Source organism: Halichondria panicea, chromosome 6, assembly GCF_963675165.1.
Source record: "Halichondria panicea chromosome 6, odHalPani1.1, whole genome shotgun sequence".
In the NCBI taxonomy this organism is placed as follows: domain Eukaryota; kingdom Metazoa; phylum Porifera; class Demospongiae; order Suberitida; family Halichondriidae; genus Halichondria; species Halichondria panicea.
The window spans coordinates 2,975,741-2,993,523 of NC_087382.1; the positions used below are offsets into that span (position 1 = coordinate 2,975,741).

The following is a 17,783-nucleotide window of genomic DNA, read 5'->3' on the forward strand; positions in this document are numbered from 1 at the left end:
TGCGCATGCGCAAACTGCTTGACTACAATACAATTACTTGACAACGGAATACTAGGTATACTAAGTAAATTTGCAGGTATACTAAGTCCCATAGTATACCTGCTCTGAGGCACTTTTCCCATGTACTTCCCATGTACTTCCCATGTAGATCTTATCAACTAGTGTTTAATATTGGTTGTTGTATCTTACTAGCAATAATTATAGAGACCATTCTGAATATATCATAAAGTTAATTATGTACATTAGTAAGGTGAATTTAACCTCCGCATAAAATGTTAGAGTTTACCATTTATAAATATGTCAGTCAACCATTATCATCAGTTAATTTCAATAAATTCATCCTCAAATCAATTAATAAATAAATGTGATTACGCACCCAATTAATCTAGTGTCAATTTCACCATATATATTTTGGCATTATAACTTTATACAGAGATATAATTACACTAGTGTGGTCCTTTTAACCACATTAAGTAGAATTACATCAAATTTTTTGCAGTGTATAATTAATGTGCATGGCATTGCCACATCAAGACATAATCCACATGTGCAGCATTTTGCCTGATCATATACAACTCCTAATAATCATGCACGCCAATTGGGTACATCAATGATCAGTTGGTGCTTTCATACCAAATTTGTACCCCGGAACATAATTATTTTACAGCAAAATAATTATGTTCCACCTCAAAATATTGATCCATGTACTGTATAATTATTTTTTTAATACTGTTTAGAGAAAGAGCAGCTAAATATACGCAGCAGAAAAATTAACAGAATGAAGCAATTAATAAATAATGCTATTTGACCTTTGAGATCAAAGGAATAGTAGTGACAATAAAATGGCATATTGCACTGTGGGTCAGTCTGTATACGGCATACAGAAAATTGACCTTTCAGTGAAGTGCCCCACCTCCCGTCCCAACTGTCAAATCATTGCTTTTATAGTGCACACTGAATGAAACACTTATGGTTCCTGTGGGAAATGTACCAGAGATGCAGTTACTAGTCTATTGTAATCCCATGAAGCCACCAAAAATAGAATAAAATACCATTAATTTTTTCTTTGTATCTATATAATAATAATATACGCATTCTATACTGGTTTCTATATATATGCAGAAAATGGTTTTCGAGGCAACAAATTAAAACATGGAAATTCATGCCACAAGCAGTTTATTGGCCTCATAGCCATGTAATATCTATTACTTTACAGCAGGATTATTAAAATTCCTGAAAATAAATTAATGTCCACAATACTGAATTATAATTATGTTTCACAATTTTGTTGCCATAACTATTTTGTTCTTCAGTGGAAATGGTTCCATCTTCTTTTTTTATAGGCTTTAAAGAAGGTGTGTCCTAGCCACAGGAACGGGTGCCGAGCTATGCCCAGCTAGGTGTGTCCCATTATTTTTGTTTGCTACAAAAACCTGTATACAGTAAAACACGACTCTAGCAAGCCATGGGTACATGAAGTTGCGACCATAAAATTATGGTATTTAATACCTCTCTGTTAATAAAATTACTTCCTCAGGTTTTTATTTTCGACACAAACACATCTCCATATTCAATGCTAAGGGTCTGCAAGCTAGTGCTCTCTTAATCAACCATGATTGTTGTTAAAAACGATTGATGCATGCCAAAAGTTCAAGCCCTGCCCATCGATCTGCTTCCAGCTCTCTTGCTATCGTAATAGCTTGCGTTCTAGAGCTAGTTTGCCTATCCTAACCGTTATAAAAGCGAAAACTCCAGCAGAGCTAGCCGTAAATACGTGGTCTCAAGGCTAGTGCAGAGCTAACTATGCTACTACTTGTACATTATAGAGTAGCAACATGCACTCGATGAACAAGTTTGCTATCTATGCACCTCTGCAAGTAAGCAAAACTAGTGCATAACTCGAGAACAAAGCAAATCCATGAAAACATGATTAGATATAGAAGCCACCAAGGGCCTATATACAGCAGAGAATACCTATATACTCCCTGGTCTTGAAGCCACTTTTATTAGGTCAGTTGTCCGGAGGACTCTTCTGCACATGTGCAAGAAACTTGACCACAGTGTAAAGATAGCTCGCTATAATTTATTAGGCAAGGTCTATAGCTAGCTAACTAGTCATATATAGACTGTGACAGTGTCTCATGGAGACAGTTCCTTCTTAGTGCTTCTGGACCAATGATCAATAATCAATGTGAGTGCCTCCAACCACTGTTATGCCTACTATCGTTGGTGCTAAGAAACTTGATGAACTTCGACTGTCCTGCCTGGTAGTCTGATTACTCCTATGTCTGCTACAAGTTTAGCAGGCAGGAAAGATGTACTGCAATTCTATGTATCTTGAATTAAATCAGCCATAAAATAGGCAGCACTAATTTTATGTTCTTTTCTTTCAATGTCTAAATATATTTACATGGGGAGCCCCCTGAGACTATTATGATGCCTGCAAAAATAAATCGATTACTATCATCATTATTTTATAAGAACATCTAGATCTTCTACTGGACATGCTCAACCGTCCAAACACACGCCTCTGGACAACTGACCTGAAAAGATCTATCCTATACCTCGCTTGCGCATGTGCACGAAGGCATAATCAAGACAATGATGTTCAGCCAGCCCTTACCTACAATGATACATTATTAACAAGAACAAAATGACGCACACAAAATATAACATGAGAATAAGCCTAGCTACTATTACAAGCTTGACACACTGCAACATGAGAACCAACTAAAGCCACTGTGTGTTTGTAGGCTGAAATACCTAGATCACCGGACTCGGTTGTTCTGTCGATCGAATTGGATAGCAGCTGCTCCAGCACTTGACAACACCGAAAATTACTTCTTGGAACATTAACCCCTTCAACAGTTCTAAAATGATTGTCACTTAGATTAACATCTTGCTGCGGAAGACTCTGATAGTCAGTCAGGTGCAATTGGTATGGTGTTTTGTTTCTCTCTGTTGAGATTCGATGATGATTCCATGATTGCACAAATTCGTCCAAACATTTGTTGATCAACGGAAGATAAACGAAATGCAGACAAAACATGTCAGTCTCATTCAGTGGATCCAATAAGCACTCATCTTCAAGGGAATGAAATGTGTCGTAAAATAGCTGTCCTACACACCTGAAAACATCCCACCATAAACGTTCAATTCGCTCGTTGTGAGTAGAGCTCCCAGTGATCACAGCATATTCATCACCATCATATTGAGCGACCATGTACCTCCATACATCTACATTCTCACCTCCAAGATCAGACCGTACACGCAGAGGGAGACCGTACTTATAAGCTGCCTCAGAAAAAGCGGTGAGCACAGTTGACGCCTTGTTGTTAGATGAGCACCTAAGAAATGTTATGAGGCGGGAACATCCGTCAATCCCTCCATGAGTAACTAGCCGCCATCGTATTAGCTTATGATGTCCATCAATATGCCATATACAATTGGGATGCTCAACATGATACCGGCGTCGCCTAACAACAATCCTTCTACGCTGTGCTATACCAATAGGGTCAACACGATGTAAGGCAGATCTCAGTCGGTATCGTTGGATTTTTAATCCCATTGCCGACAAGTGACCATGCATGAGCACTTCCCCGTCATTTGGATGATTGATTTTAATGTGCCTGAGGACATCATCAAGTTCGTTGTCAGAAAGTGAAGAGTAGCGCAGGTCTTCATATATGCCTTCCTTCTTCAAGCGTCGGTATAAAGTTTGCCTGCTAACACCAACTTTTGCTGCAATTGTTGTCCAATTGAGGTTTATGGAACGAAAGAACTCAACTTCGTCCAGGTTTATAACAGCAAATGGTCTACCACCGATTCTAGACTCCTCATCATCTGAATCTCTGCATAAAAGATTTTTTACAGTATGCATTATGTCATGAATGAGTAAAAAACGTACACATTAATTTATAAAACATGTTAGTACTAATTAATAACACCGCTCTAATATAACACAGTATCAGCAAGGGCGTATAAAAGAAGAGAGGGCATGCAACTCCACTATCAGTACATGTAGCTAGCAGAGTTCAAACGTGGGCAGATGAACGTGTGCATTTGCATGAAGTGCTAAAAATAGAAATTTCTATTTTTAGCATAATTATTACAGCATGGATAGCCTTCATACAACAAGTTAATAGTGGTAGATTTTGATGTTAAAGCCTCGTGGTCGAATAAAAGCGAACAAAACTGAACTTGCACGTTGGCAGCTAGCTAACTACATGCGGCCTTTTTTCGAAATAGACTACGTATTTGCAGTTGAAGTGATCCCGTACCAGGAACAATGGAAAAGGGTCACTAAAGTAGAAAGCTAGAATTGTGACTGGTTTGTTAGCTTATTTGCTTGAGTCTGGATCCTATAGCATCAAGGAGCCATACTTCTCTAAGACTCCAGGCTTCTGTGCTGTGATCCTAGTCCATAGTGCATGTCTCATGGTCGGCCTACCACTAAAACATTCTCAGCATGCCTCTTTAGTTTTATTGCTCCTGAGTTGCTATGCCCCCTGATGGTGACTATCATTTGGAAATGAATAAATTTTTTTTCGTGAAGTAGCTAGCGGTAGGTTTTATTGCTCCTGAGTTGCTATGCCCCCTGATGGTGAGTATCATTTGGAAATGAATAATTTTTTATCTTGATTTTCGTGAAGTAGCTAAAGATACACGGAGCGCTTTTTCATGCTTGTGTTCCTATAGCACTATGATATAGCTATGGTGGTCTTGTAGACTTTTAGAGACAGCAAAAACAAGTCTCATGAATTATTCATGTTCAGACTCACACGTTAGAAGGCCTCGTATCCTCGATTATAGCCGCGGGGAAACATGTATAGTACCCCGTTGCCAATCCCTCTCTATTGAGTCAGCAAAAACAAAGGCCTGGAATGTAGGTCCTAATTAGTGAAAGTTCAAGTGATGTCCGACCTCCTCTCAAAATTATGCTTGCTGCATGCCTACCTGTAGCTATTCTTCCTGCTTGAAGATAGTAACCAGTCATTCTCAACTTTGTGCAATTTTAGTGTCGTCGCTAGAACTACCAATCTATTTTTACGGCGCCCATTTTTATACCACTTTAATTGAGGCGATTATTTTTATTTCTAAAATAATGAGCATACCATATACAGTGGAAACCCCTCTCTAGCGGCCACCCTTGAGGAAAAACATGTTGGCCGCTGTTTTCCACACAAACTGTTCATTTGATACCTGGGTTCCTGGCCGAACCTATTACAGCACCGCTCTAATATTAGCACAACATTTCTATTTTTATGGAGCACTATCTCCAAATTGGAATATGTAGTTTAAGGTAGTTAAATGTAGTTAACGAGGGAGCGGCCTCGAGGCACCCAGACATACGGGTGTGCCCCTTCTTGCTAAGCTACCGTGCAACTACAGCTGCTTACAGAACTGCCTCACGAGCACATAGACTGGCTGCTGCTCAATTGTCGAGCCTCCCACCCCACCCAGTCGGTTACCACCTATCACCTATTTCCATCTGATGATGTGATTACCGGGAGGGGGCTGAATGAGGGCCCCTAAACACTTACGTGCTTAATGTTAACCGCGGGGCCCCTCTCTCAGGACTCCCCCAAAACCTAACCAGCCTAACCAGTCACGTGACCCTCGACCTCTAGGGCGACAGAGTCCACGGGACACCAGCTTAGACCCGGTACTGCCAAAATGTCACTGCTATAATTGAAGCACCAACCACGCTTCTAAATGAGCACCGATCGTAATGATGAGTAATTGTTAGGTGCTGTAATTAGCGGTTTTGATTACAGTCATTAGATCGAAGGTATACAGTAAAGTACACGTATACAGAAGCTAAAATGTTAGTGTACTTGTACAAATTATCCTAAAAATAGCGAAGGAAATAGGCATCAATTGTAAACATGCACGTAGAGCTAGCTAGCTAGCTACGTACCTGCTAGTGCTACTGGAACTCTCACAACTGAGTTGGGTAACACTAGCACTGGGTCCGGGACCAGGCATAGAGAGGGCGGGAACAGAGAGGGCATGTGAAAAAGTATCTCTTGGTGATTCTCTGTCCAAGACAGTAGTAATAGCTTGAGTGATAGCTGATGCTATTGCCTGGCTTAGTTCAGCCATGTTTTCAATACCATGTGCAACTTAATCTTTTGCGCATGCGCAAAAATTAAGATCACCTGATTGTGATGAATCCATATAAATGCATGGATTGTGAAACAACACTAATTATATGTGGAAAGAAGCATATTTGTTGTACAAAGAAAGATGGTATTGTGTAAAGAATAATAATTTCTAAACAATGATACTTTTTGTATTATGCAACATTTGGCGCCCCATAGGTGTACACACAGTGATTATGTAATAACAAAATGCTTTAAATGTTTTTTCATCTTCTTCTGCCCCCAGGAAATGCTGATGTGCGGACTGATGGACTGGTAAAGAGTTTACTTCATTAACACCTGATACTATTATATGATAATGGTATGGGATTGCCTTCATGTGGCTAAATAGTATCTCTATATAATTATAGTCAAGGATTCCCCAGAGTTAAATTGACATAAAAGCAAGATAATTATAATTATATAAACATCACTATTGCAAACTAATGACACTAGTACTAGTTTGTTTTTTCATCAGTCTATATATCTTATATACATGACTGCATGTAGTTCTCGGGTTTATGTCTCTGTAGTACTCGGGTTATTAGTACTTGGGTTTGTGTCTGTGCATTCCCTTTTCTGTTTCAGATCCTTATATGCAGAAATGGCAAAAATAATAGCAAACACAATAATAATAATGGCACTGAAAATGCTGGCTATAGCTCTCCCAATATGTAGATGTTTCGTAGCTTTAGCTTTAGCCTCATCATTTTCAGGCACATAACAAAAACGAAAGTCTAATGGCAGAACATTGTCTGCAAAGAGGTAGGCTGCAAAAGCAATCCATATCATAACACCGGAAGAAATTATTACTTTCTTTGTTCCTTTTGCATCGAACTTTATTGCCTTGTTGCAACTGTAAAAAATAGAGACTGATGCATAAATTATGGTAAAGACATAAGCTGCTCCAGCAAAACCCTTATCGACACCTCTGCAAAACATATCTGACGTGCATATCATATTGCTTTGAGCTGCTTTAATAAAAGCAGTGTAGAAAGCATCAAAGGTAACTAAGTTAACAATCATGTCCGTAGCTGGTTCCCACCAATGCTTAGGTGTATCTGATTTCCAACGAATCTTATTGATAAGTATAAAAAAAAAAAGTGCAGCTACTCCAGATACTCTCCATGCACTCTGACACTCATCTGAACAATTACCAGACGTATCACCAATCAAGCCGACCAACTTAGCGACATTATCTCCATAATAGTAGCAAAATGGGCCACAAACAGCGCACAAAACTGGTTTTACCGTTGTATTGCCAAATTTCTCGCAATTGGACGTCATTTCACAGTTCCAATCCTTCCAATTTATATATACAACATAGATTACTCCTGGTACTATACCAAATAAAATGCCAATAGTAACATAAGTGACAACAGTTGCTACAGCCACATGTGCTGGTAGAGATGCTACTGCAATCAATTCCAAAACGAATGTTTGGAACATATCTCCAAGAAGCACGAAAATGAATACCCAGTTGTTACCTGAAGGTTGGTATTTTCCAACCTGAAAAATTTATAATTATATACAAAGTAATTATGTATTATAATACTGAACTCACAGCCATGATAATCAGATTCCAAAAACTTTAAATTTTAAGTCTTTTGTTTGTCAAGTACAAATGAACTATTGGCAACAATGTAGACAATTGATTTTGTCACTCTATTTATGATAGTTCCACTGAATTCTGTGTGTACAGTACAGCCATCAAACAAAAGTCTACAGGATGTGGTACAAATCACAAATCATGAATAATGCTAAGTACAGCTGTTTGTTTGCATAGACCTTGCTAAATCAGCTCACTGCATTACCACAAAACCACAAAATCACCATACAATGTTGCTATGCAAACAACATGCAGTCCTGAGCAATGATGGTTTCTAGAACTTGTATAACAGGTACTTTTTGAGTAGACCCTCGAAAAATACCTGCTGTATAAGGTGGTATAAATTATATCAAGAGTAGATGCTTTTATCTACTCTTGGTGATATGGAAACTCACATAATTATGGTGAGGCTTGAAGTTTCAGGTTAAAGAAACTGTTAGTACGAAGTACCTTAAACACTAACAGATCACAAAATATTGTTTGGTGCTTATCTAGTAGAGAAATATGTTCGGACTTGGTCAAAACCGGTATACCGCAGTGAGCAAGTTAGTAGGCTCTTTAGCGTAAACATTTTTCGTACAGCACAAGTCTCAGCATAAGGCGTTGGTAGACCATTCTCTACTTCAAATCCTCCCGGTTCTATGACTCTCCATGTAGTCTATTTCTTGAAGTCATGCACCATTGCTCACTTTTTATGAATGTGAATGTACCCAATACTATTTGCTTGCATAGCAAAATTGTATGGTGGTTTTGTGGTAATTCAGTGAATGATTTAGTATTTTTGCAAGGTCTATGCAAACAGCTGTAACTTAGTTATGTCTTTACAAGCAAAGCAAAACATAATTATTGATTAAACATATTTTAGCGTACAGTTGCTGTCAACAAGTCTAACAAGTTATAGAGTTCACATGAACTTCTCTTTCTCATTGGCGAGGGCCAGATGACGTATGTTACTGATACAACCAGCGGCAGCTTCTTGCAGGACAAAGTCAGTGGAACCCACCATAGGGAGGAGACACTGTGTGTGTGTGGGGGGTGTGTGTGTGGGTGTATGTGATACAGTGAAAGTTTATCGGAATGACTTAATACCATAATTGGATACACATAGTCATATATATTATATAGTAGTAGGTAATTTACTTACTTGCTTTATAAATATCATTTGGGATTACATGTATACTCTACATCACATGACTATAGTACCATACAGCAATGGCCTCCACTAAGTGAGTACACACACACACACGTACCTTGACTACAGCAGCTTCGTGCATGGTGATACAGTTATCAGGATCCTTTGAGAGCTGGTGTAGGGCACAGGCAGTGGAGCGATGGACATCCAGGTCAGGTGACTTGAGGTAGGAGACAAGTGGAGCTACTGCCTGGGCCTCCCCAAATGCAATACGATTGTTACGCCATGTACAGCACCTATAAAAACATAACATAAGTCAATATGACCACTTGGAAAATTGGGTACCATTTAGAAAGCTATACAAAACATAAAATTACGAGCCCTCAAAAATAGCTACCAAAACGGCTGAAATTCACAATGCTACTATATAAATATATAGCCTTCGCTTTTGTGCTACAGTGTATTGCACTAGTAGTGTACTGTCTGTACCTGGCCATGGCATCAGCGAGGTGACGTCGGAGGTGGTCATCCGTCTATGCAGGGGGAGGGAAACTAAGTAATTTGTTGCATTTTTAATATAGTATGTAGTTCAACAATCACACTGTTACACTTACTGTATGGGTCAGTTTAGCCAGTAGTGGTACCACACCGTGGTCAGTGATGACTCCTAGGTTCTCCTCATCCTTGGCAATCTTAGCAATGGCTGCACACACACTAGCCAGGACCTCGTGGTCAGGGGACTTCAACAACCCCACTATGAGCTCCAACCCTCCCACAAATGATCGTACCAATTCACCAGCATCCTTGGCATTCTCAATACACGGACAGATAGCCCATGCAGCACACGCTTGGACCTACGTATATAGAGGCAGTAATAAAGGAAAGAGCAGCAGTTACATACGTACACATGTTCACTGCACAGATAATGACATTATCGGTTTATACGTTTGTGAACGGTAGCAATGTGTTATAAGGTCAGTGTTGTGTGCTTACATCATCATTGGGTGATTTAAGTAGAGACCACAGCAATCGCACTCCATCTTGCTTGTCAATCACACTAAGTAGGTAAGTATATAGAGAGCAAACATAATTATAGTAGTGCGTATTATCACAGTCAATAAGTATATCTCAAATGCAAACAAGTCAAACAACTAGCCCTACAGCTGTGTACCCAGTGGGTCCACACTGTACACTACCACTATCTCTACAGCTGTGTACCCAGTGGGTCCACACTGCACACTAGTCAACCACTATCTCTACAGCTGTGTACCCAGTGGGACCACACTGTACACTAGTCAACCACTATCTCTACAGCTGTGTACCCAGTGGGACCACACTGTACACTAGCTACTTACAGCTGTGTACGTATAATTTTGTGTTGAGGTTGCATGACCATCATAATTATGTCATAACTTCGCTATACCTCACTGAAATTCAAAGTTTCATATACCATTGGATTCCTTGTTAAAAAACGCTTCTATCTATAATACTATAGAGCTGACCAGCTAAAAGTTAGCATTTTTCCATAGAAGTTCTTGGCATATTTGTCAACCACATAAAGCCATAATTGACGAGTAATTTCTGGGCTGAACTCACAGGAATACACTTTAGTCAACCACTATATGTAGCTACACTTACAGTGTACACAATGGGATTAGTCAACCATTAGCTAAAGTCTCTATTTGGGTTGAGTTGCCCAGAAATTATGTGGTCAATTACGGCTTTATGTGGAGTACTGATGCCAGGAACTTCTATGGAAAATGCAAACTTTTAGCTGGTTGAAGCTTATCAGCTCTAAAGCATAATATAGAAGCGCTTTTAACAAGGAATCCAATGGTATATAAAACTTTGAAATTCAGTGAAGTACATGTATAACAATTAAAGTTGTGACAATTACTATCAACCTCAACACAGATGGACTTTACCTACAGTGTACACAGTGGGACCACACTGTGCACTAGTCTAGAGTAAAATGTTTGTTCAAGTGAGGTGAAAGGGGAAAAGGGTTGTACGGTTGAACCTAATAAAATGTAACGTACGCCATGCTCTCCTGGTCCAGTGCACAGGCACCCACAGCATTGGTGGTGTTGATGAGGAGTGGTTGATTAGTGCCTGTGAGTAGCTGAACGAGAGGGGCTACCCCACCAACCTTGCGTATGACCACTCTACTGTCAGCATATCGAGAAGCACACTCTCCCAGAGCTCCCACCACATTCACCAGCACCTGCATCAGGAGGATAATAATATTATTCATTGCTGTAGCTAGAATGTAAACACACAGTTATTAGGTTTCAGTTTCATTGTACTAGATCTACCTCTTCACATACCATAATTATCATAATATGTACACATAGTATATCAGGCGTTAATAAGTAAGTCTTCACATACCATATAATATGCACATAGTATATCAGGCATTAATAAGTAAGTCTTCACATACCATATAATATGCACACATAGTATATCAGGCGTTAATAAGTAAGTCTTCACATACCATATAATATGCACACATAGTATATCAGGTGTTAATAAGTAAGTCTTCACATACCATATAATATGCACACATAGTATATCAGGCGTTAATAAGTAAGTCTTCACATACCATATAATATGCACACACAGTATATCAGGTGTTAATAAGTAAGTCTTCACATACCATATAATATGCAATAGTACATCAGGCGTTAATAAGTAAGTCTTCACATACCATATAATATGCACATAGTATATCAGGCGTTAATAAGTAAGTCTTCACATACCATATAATATGCACATAGTATATCAGGCGTTAATAAGTAAGTCTTCACATACCATATAATATGCACATAGTATATCAGGCGTTAATAAGTAAGTCTTCACATACCATATAATATGCACATAGTATATCAGCCGTTAATAAGTAAGTCTTCACATACCATATAATATGCACACATAGTATATCAGGCGTTAATAAGTAAGTCTTCACATACCATATAATTATCATAATATGCACACATTAGAAGGACAAGAGGGGGGGTGTACCCAAAATTTAAGTTATGGCTATTCAACCCCCTCTTTAATCAATGGTTGGGAAACTCTTTTAGCTGTCATAACTTTAGTGCCATTGATCCAATGTCAAAAGTCTTATGATTTTCTGAAAGCTTAGAAAAATACCTTTAAAATTATGTCATCAAAATTCATATTTGAGAGATAAAGTATTAGTCAATTCGGCGATACCATGGATAATAGCCCATGGTCCAAGGCCGAAAAATGACAAATTATGGCCCCACCGAACTTTTAGATTTGAACATAATTATCATTTGAAAGATGTTTTCAGAAAATCATAAAATTTTTAACATTGGACCAACAAAATTCAAGTTATGACTGTTGAAAAAGGTTAAATCACAACCTCCTCACATTCAATTATGTAATCAGAATTATGAATCCACAAAATATACAGTTGGAAAAAATACTATAATTAGGCTGCTTGTCTTTTACTCCACAGTACTTCTATGACTGCCTGTCTATTTGAATAGTTCAGCAACAATTACGGCTCTTTATCGTTGATTCATCTACCAATTTATTCACTAATTCATCTACCAATTTATTCACTAATTCATCTACCAATTCATCCACTGATTCATCCACTGATTCATCCACCACTTCATCCACCACTTCATCCACTGATTCATCCACCACTTCATCCACTGATTTATCCACCACTTCATCCACTGATTCATCCACCAATTCATTCACTGATTCACCCACCAATTTATCCACTAATTCACTCATCACTGAGTGTTTCGATTTATCCACCATATTAACCACCAATTCGGCTGCTATAGAATGTGCCTCAGGTGTAACCACTAATATAATTCTTGATTTATTTGATTCTAAGCGGCCCAATTTATTTTTCAATTTATCTTTCAATTTATCTTTCAATTCATCTTTCAATTTCTTCTTCAATTTCTTCTTCAATTTCGCCTTCAATTTCTTCTTCTTTTCTTCCTCATTTTTCGTCTTCAATATCTCCGCCTTAAATATATTCTTCAGTTTCACCTTCAAAATCTCCTTCAATTTCTCCTTCAATTTCTTCTTCAACACCTTAAATTGAGCCGAATATATTTTGTTGGAGCACTTACATTGACCCACTACACAAAAGAGAAATACAGCTGTGACACAAATAATGGCTAGAGCACATCTCACAATATGTACTATTAAAGCAATATTGTTAGAACACAAACAAAGGAAAAAGTCTAACGGCAGAGAGTTGTCTACTACGAGGTAGACTAAAAAACCAAAAAATACCAGAATACCAGAACCACAAACAAAGTGTTTATATCCTTTGGGTGACTTTTCTTTTTTATTAAACTTCTTGAAACTATAGCGAATTGAAAGTGCTGTATAAATAAATATAATTACAAAAACTACCCCCCAAAAAACTCCATCGACTGCGCTGCAAAATGTAGTTGACGTGAATATCATATTGCTGCGAGCTATGCGAAGGAAAGCAGTGTATAAAATATAAAGGGGAAGTAATTCAACAATCATGTCCGCAACTGGTCCCCACCATTTACTATTAAGTTTTGATTCTTTACTTTTTGAAATCCTGCCAATCAAAATATTCATAAGTAGAAACAAAAAAAGTGCAGCTACTCCAGATATTCTCAATACACGCTGACAATCGGCTGAACAACCTAATGTGTCACCCAAGTCAACCACCTTGGAGACATTGTCTCCATAATAGTAGAGAATTGGACCAAACAAAGTGTACACACGTGATAGTATCACATCAATATAATGCTGACACTTGTCCTCAACATCATTACACGGCTGACACTCTTTAACATCCATTATACAAAGATAAGTAATTCCTGGAACAATAGCCGATAAGCTGATAACGGAGAATAGGACAACAGTTGCTATAGCCACATATATACAAGTCCCATTAGCAGGTGCAGGCACACAAGTACCATTAGCAGATGTTGATGACACAGCACATGCTAGTGGAGATACCAAACATTCCGATCGATACAATATTGCAATCAATTCCAATACAAAAGTTTGAATCATATCCCCAAAGATCACGATAGCAAAGAGCCAATTTTTACCTTCAGGTTTCATGATTTCCAAACTGCAAAATACGAATACGCGATTGTTAAAACAAAATAGCACTCACACACAGTCAAGTAATCAGATCCCAAAACTTTACAAAATTGGACTTCAACTTGTCAAGCATGCAGCAGGAACAATTAGCAGCAATGCTTAAAATTCAGGAAATTCAACTGACAGCAAGAGACTGTATACAGCCTTATATACAAGCAGACCGGCCTATAGGACATTTCCTGCATGAGTGTTTCCCACCATAATTATACTGGTAGATGTGTAGATTATATGGGTAGATACGTTCTAGACATCCATTATGAAAGTAAACATGTGGACAGACTCTAACCACAACATGAACATAAACGAAAGCAAAACGAAAGCAAAACAGAACAATCTTATAGTGAAACCGCATATGCATACAGTTGCTATCAACAAGTCTAGAGTTCACATTAATTTTGATTAGGCCTATAATATACTTGTACATGCAACGAACGAGCAAATAATATAAAAAAGTTTGGCATAATAATCGATGTCTTCATGGCAAACAAAATGGCTGAATGAGAATAATAATTCAGTGTTATGGATCAGTAACGCTATTACATGATAATTATAATAACATGTGTCTTGTGTCAGTTTGTGTTGTGTTTATGTTTCTTAATTTGTCTCAATTTTTGTGGAATAATCGGATTTTTTTATAAGAATAATTATAGGCACATTTTTTTAGGGCCTAATTTATTTATTATCTACTGTCAAAACCCAGACTCAACAACAACAACTTCCTCCTCAACAATAAATTCTCCTACTATCTCTCTCTATTAGAATAATTAAGAACATGCGTTTTTATAGTAAATTTAGTCAAAATTAGCAATCGATTGAGCTGCCTTCGAATGAGGCATCAATAGACCATCTTGAGATAATGGTAATTCCTTCTCCACCAATTTCGAACCGATTCAGCCACTGAAATAACCATCTTCAAATCACCTTTCAATTTATTGTATTCCTGTGACTTAGCCATTGATCGAGGCACTGATTTAGCTACCACATGAACAATTGATTGAACCTCACTTTGACTAATTTATTATCTTTCACATTCAGAGTTGACTCCAATTCTTTCAATGTTTTAACATCAGCATCCAATTAGAGTCTCTATAATCTAGTTTCCAATCGAGTTGCCAATTGAGCGTGTGTGATGATCAGTGTATGCTTGCATTTAGGTACGCCATAAACCAGATATAGCGCAAAGAATGCTTAGAGTATATATAATGTGCAGACGTTGCATAACTGCAGCCATTTTAACATCATCATCGACAGGCACATCATATGCATACAGTTGCTGAAGTCTCAGCGTTCACATGAGCTCTTCTTTCTCATTAGCCAAATAGCAGAAATTATATAATACCTGCGAAAATATGTCACCTTAATTAAGGTACTGTCAAGAGTACTCCTGCATGGTACTGTATAGCGCAAACTTTTGAGGCACTGGAAAAGCACGCATAGATAGAACAGTATAACTGCATGTTCTAGCATTTCGTTGTATTGTGAGTTGACTGCATGCTTACCGGAGACACTCTCAGGCCACGCTTTCAATCTTTGCACGTTATAAGAGAATTTTCATGTGGGATTGCTACATATACGGTATATATATACCTACCTTAACCACATACACCCAGATACGTATACTATATGATGCATGGCATAACTTTGAGAACATGATATCATAATTTTATTGCACACTGTTAAAAATGTATAGTTACAATAGCACCTTGAGTGCTATGCCAACACTCACCTGATTAATGGCATTAGGTGGGTGTTGACATAATAGCACGTTACAATAGCACTCAAGGTACTATTGTGCCAACACCCACCTAATGCATTAGGTGGGTGTTGGCACTCAAGGTGCTATTGTAACTACAGCAGTTTTAAGCACCTTTGCAACACATGAACACAAGCATAAAACCACAATGTACTATTGTAGTAAATTGTGGTTACTCAAATGGGAGACCATCTGCAGTACTGTCCAGTCCAGTGGTGTACTAAAAGTAGGAACCAGGCCCCTAACACTGCTATGTAATTATGACATTAAATGCACTATGAAAGTAAACACGTGGACAGATTCTAACCACAACATGAAGATATGATCTTTAAACAAAAGAAAAACAGAACAATCTTATAGTTAAATCTTCATACATCATATGCATACAGTTGCTGAAGTTTCAGGGTTCACATGAACTCTTCTTTCTCATTAGCCAAATAGCAGAAATTAATACCCGTGAAAACATGTCACCTTAATTAAGGTACTGTCAGGATTATTCCTGCATGGTACTGTATAGCGCAAAACTTTTGAGGCACTGGAAAAGCACGCATAGATAGAACAGTATAACTGCATGTTCTATCGCATTTCATTGTATCTATCTGTCAGGATTATTCTGATAATTTATGTAAGGCTACTTACAGCAATAGTGTAGATACCATATAGATACCATAATTATTTGCAATACTAACACACACAAACACACCCACACACCCACAGATAAAGAGCTGTCATTCTATAAATGCTCCAGATATACATAGCTAGCTCACTTTATGACATTTTCCTTGCTCTTGCTACACTTCCATACAGCCCCAGTCACGGCTATGAGGAGGTCCTTGTTGTCAGTGACCTTGAGTAGTGCAGCCAGTGGTGAGAGTCCATCATGAGAGTGTACCAGCGATCGAGTCACTTCCTCCTCCGCACACTGAGTGGGTGTGGGTGTGGGTGTGGGGGAGTTAGAAGCTGCATACTCATGTTGATATCTACAATGCACACACACAGGGTACAAGCAATTTTTATACTATGTATCTGTCGAATTTACATACATATGTATACTGCATAGGCACAGTCACACAAGTTGTCTGTGGTAGAATGTACCTTGAATATGGCTGATGCACAGTGTTTCTGCAGCTCTTGGTTGTCAGTCTTGAGACCTCTCACCAAATGTCCCAGCATCCCTTCACTCTGGATCAAACCCTGATAGGAGGACTGCAACAGAGAGAGGAGGGGTAAATACACCATTGGAAAGGTCATTCCAAAAGCAATTAGATTTGAAATTGTCTTTCAACAGCCATAACTGGATCCAATTTTATGATTTTCTGAAAGCTTAGAAAGAGACCTTTCAAATGGTGTTATAAAAGTTCAGATACAAGTATTTGTCAATTTGGCCGTACCATGGATGTGTGTGTGTGTGTGTGTGTGTGTGTGTGTGTGTGTGTGTGTGTGTGTGTGTGTGTGTGTGTGTGTGTGTGTGTGTGTGTGTGTGTGTGTGTGTGTGTGTGTGTGTGTGGAGGTGTATGTGTGTGTGTGTGGAGGGGTTAATTGTGGTGTGTTGTGTGTGTGTGTGTGTGTGTGTGTGTGTGTGTGTGTGTGTGTGTGTGTGGAGGTGTGTGTGTGTGTGTGGAGGGGTTAATTGTGGTGTGTTGTGTGTGTGTGTGTGTGTGTGTGTGTGTGTGTGTGTGGAGGTGTGTGTGTGTGTGTGGACGGGTTAATTGTGGTGTGTTGTGTGTGTGGGTGGCTGGTGGGTTGTGCATGTGGGTAAACGTTTATGTATTATTATGTATTACGACACTCCTTATATACAAGCAGACCTATACACAGGAAGTGTCCTAATGCATGAGTGTTTCCCACCATAATTAGATAAAGATGTAGATATAATTATACGTAGATGCGGTCTAGAAATGCATTATGAAAGTAAACACCTGGACATTAAATGCATTATGAAAGTAAACACCTGGACTTAAATGCTTATGACATTAAATGCACTATGATAGTAAACACGTG

The 17,783-nt window shown here is 38.4% G+C and overlaps 2 protein-coding genes and 1 long non-coding RNA gene across 3 annotated transcripts; all 3 read right to left on the reverse strand.

Annotated features, from left to right (window-relative positions):
• Positions 1–2,602: 2,602 nt before the first annotated feature.
• Positions 2,603–11,108, reverse strand: LOC135337408 (outer dynein arm-docking complex subunit 2-like). The gene is made up of 8 exons (XM_064533340.1): positions 10,924–11,108; positions 9,878–9,941; positions 9,499–9,738; positions 9,374–9,417; positions 9,003–9,180; positions 7,708–8,770; positions 5,921–7,652; positions 2,603–3,851 (listed from the first exon to the last, which is right to left on the reverse strand). The coding sequence occupies exons 1-6, from the start codon at positions 10,926–10,928 to the stop codon at positions 8,657–8,659; spliced, it is 645 nt and encodes a 214-aa protein (XP_064389410.1). The 5' UTR covers positions 10,929–11,108; the 3' UTR covers positions 2,603–3,851; positions 5,921–7,652; positions 7,708–8,656.
• LOC135337411 (outer dynein arm-docking complex subunit 2-like) lies at positions 10,968–17,053 on the reverse strand. The gene is made up of 3 exons (XM_064533342.1): positions 16,878–17,053; positions 16,550–16,704; positions 10,968–11,108 (listed from the first exon to the last, which is right to left on the reverse strand). The coding sequence occupies exons 1-3, from the start codon at positions 17,031–17,033 to the stop codon at positions 11,099–11,101; spliced, it is 321 nt and encodes a 106-aa protein (XP_064389412.1). The 5' UTR covers positions 17,034–17,053; the 3' UTR covers positions 10,968–11,098.
• LOC135337415 (uncharacterized) lies at positions 12,249–14,346 on the reverse strand. Its single transcript, XR_010395100.1, has 2 exons — positions 14,043–14,346; positions 12,249–13,997 (listed from the first exon to the last, which is right to left on the reverse strand). It is a non-coding gene; the product is annotated as an uncharacterized LOC135337415 (long non-coding RNA).
• Positions 17,054–17,783: the final 730 nt, after the last annotated feature.

Coding starts and splice junctions, on each gene's coding strand:
- LOC135337408 (XM_064533340.1), bottom strand. Junction 9,739..9,877: donor TTAAATCACCCAATGATGAT/GTAAGCACACAA, acceptor CTATATACGTAG/GTCCAAGCGTGTGCTGCATG. Junction 9,181..9,373: donor CTCGCTGATGCCATGGCCAG/GTACAGACAGTA, acceptor ATGTTTTTATAG/GTGCTGTACATGGCGTAACA.
- LOC135337411 (XM_064533342.1), bottom strand. CDS start 17,033: ATGACCTTTCCAATGGTGTATTTACCCCTCCTCTCTCTGTTGCAGTCC. Junction 16,705..16,877: donor GTGCATCAGCCATATTCAAG/GTACATTCTACC, acceptor ACACCCACTCAG/TGTGCGGAGGAGGAAGTGAC.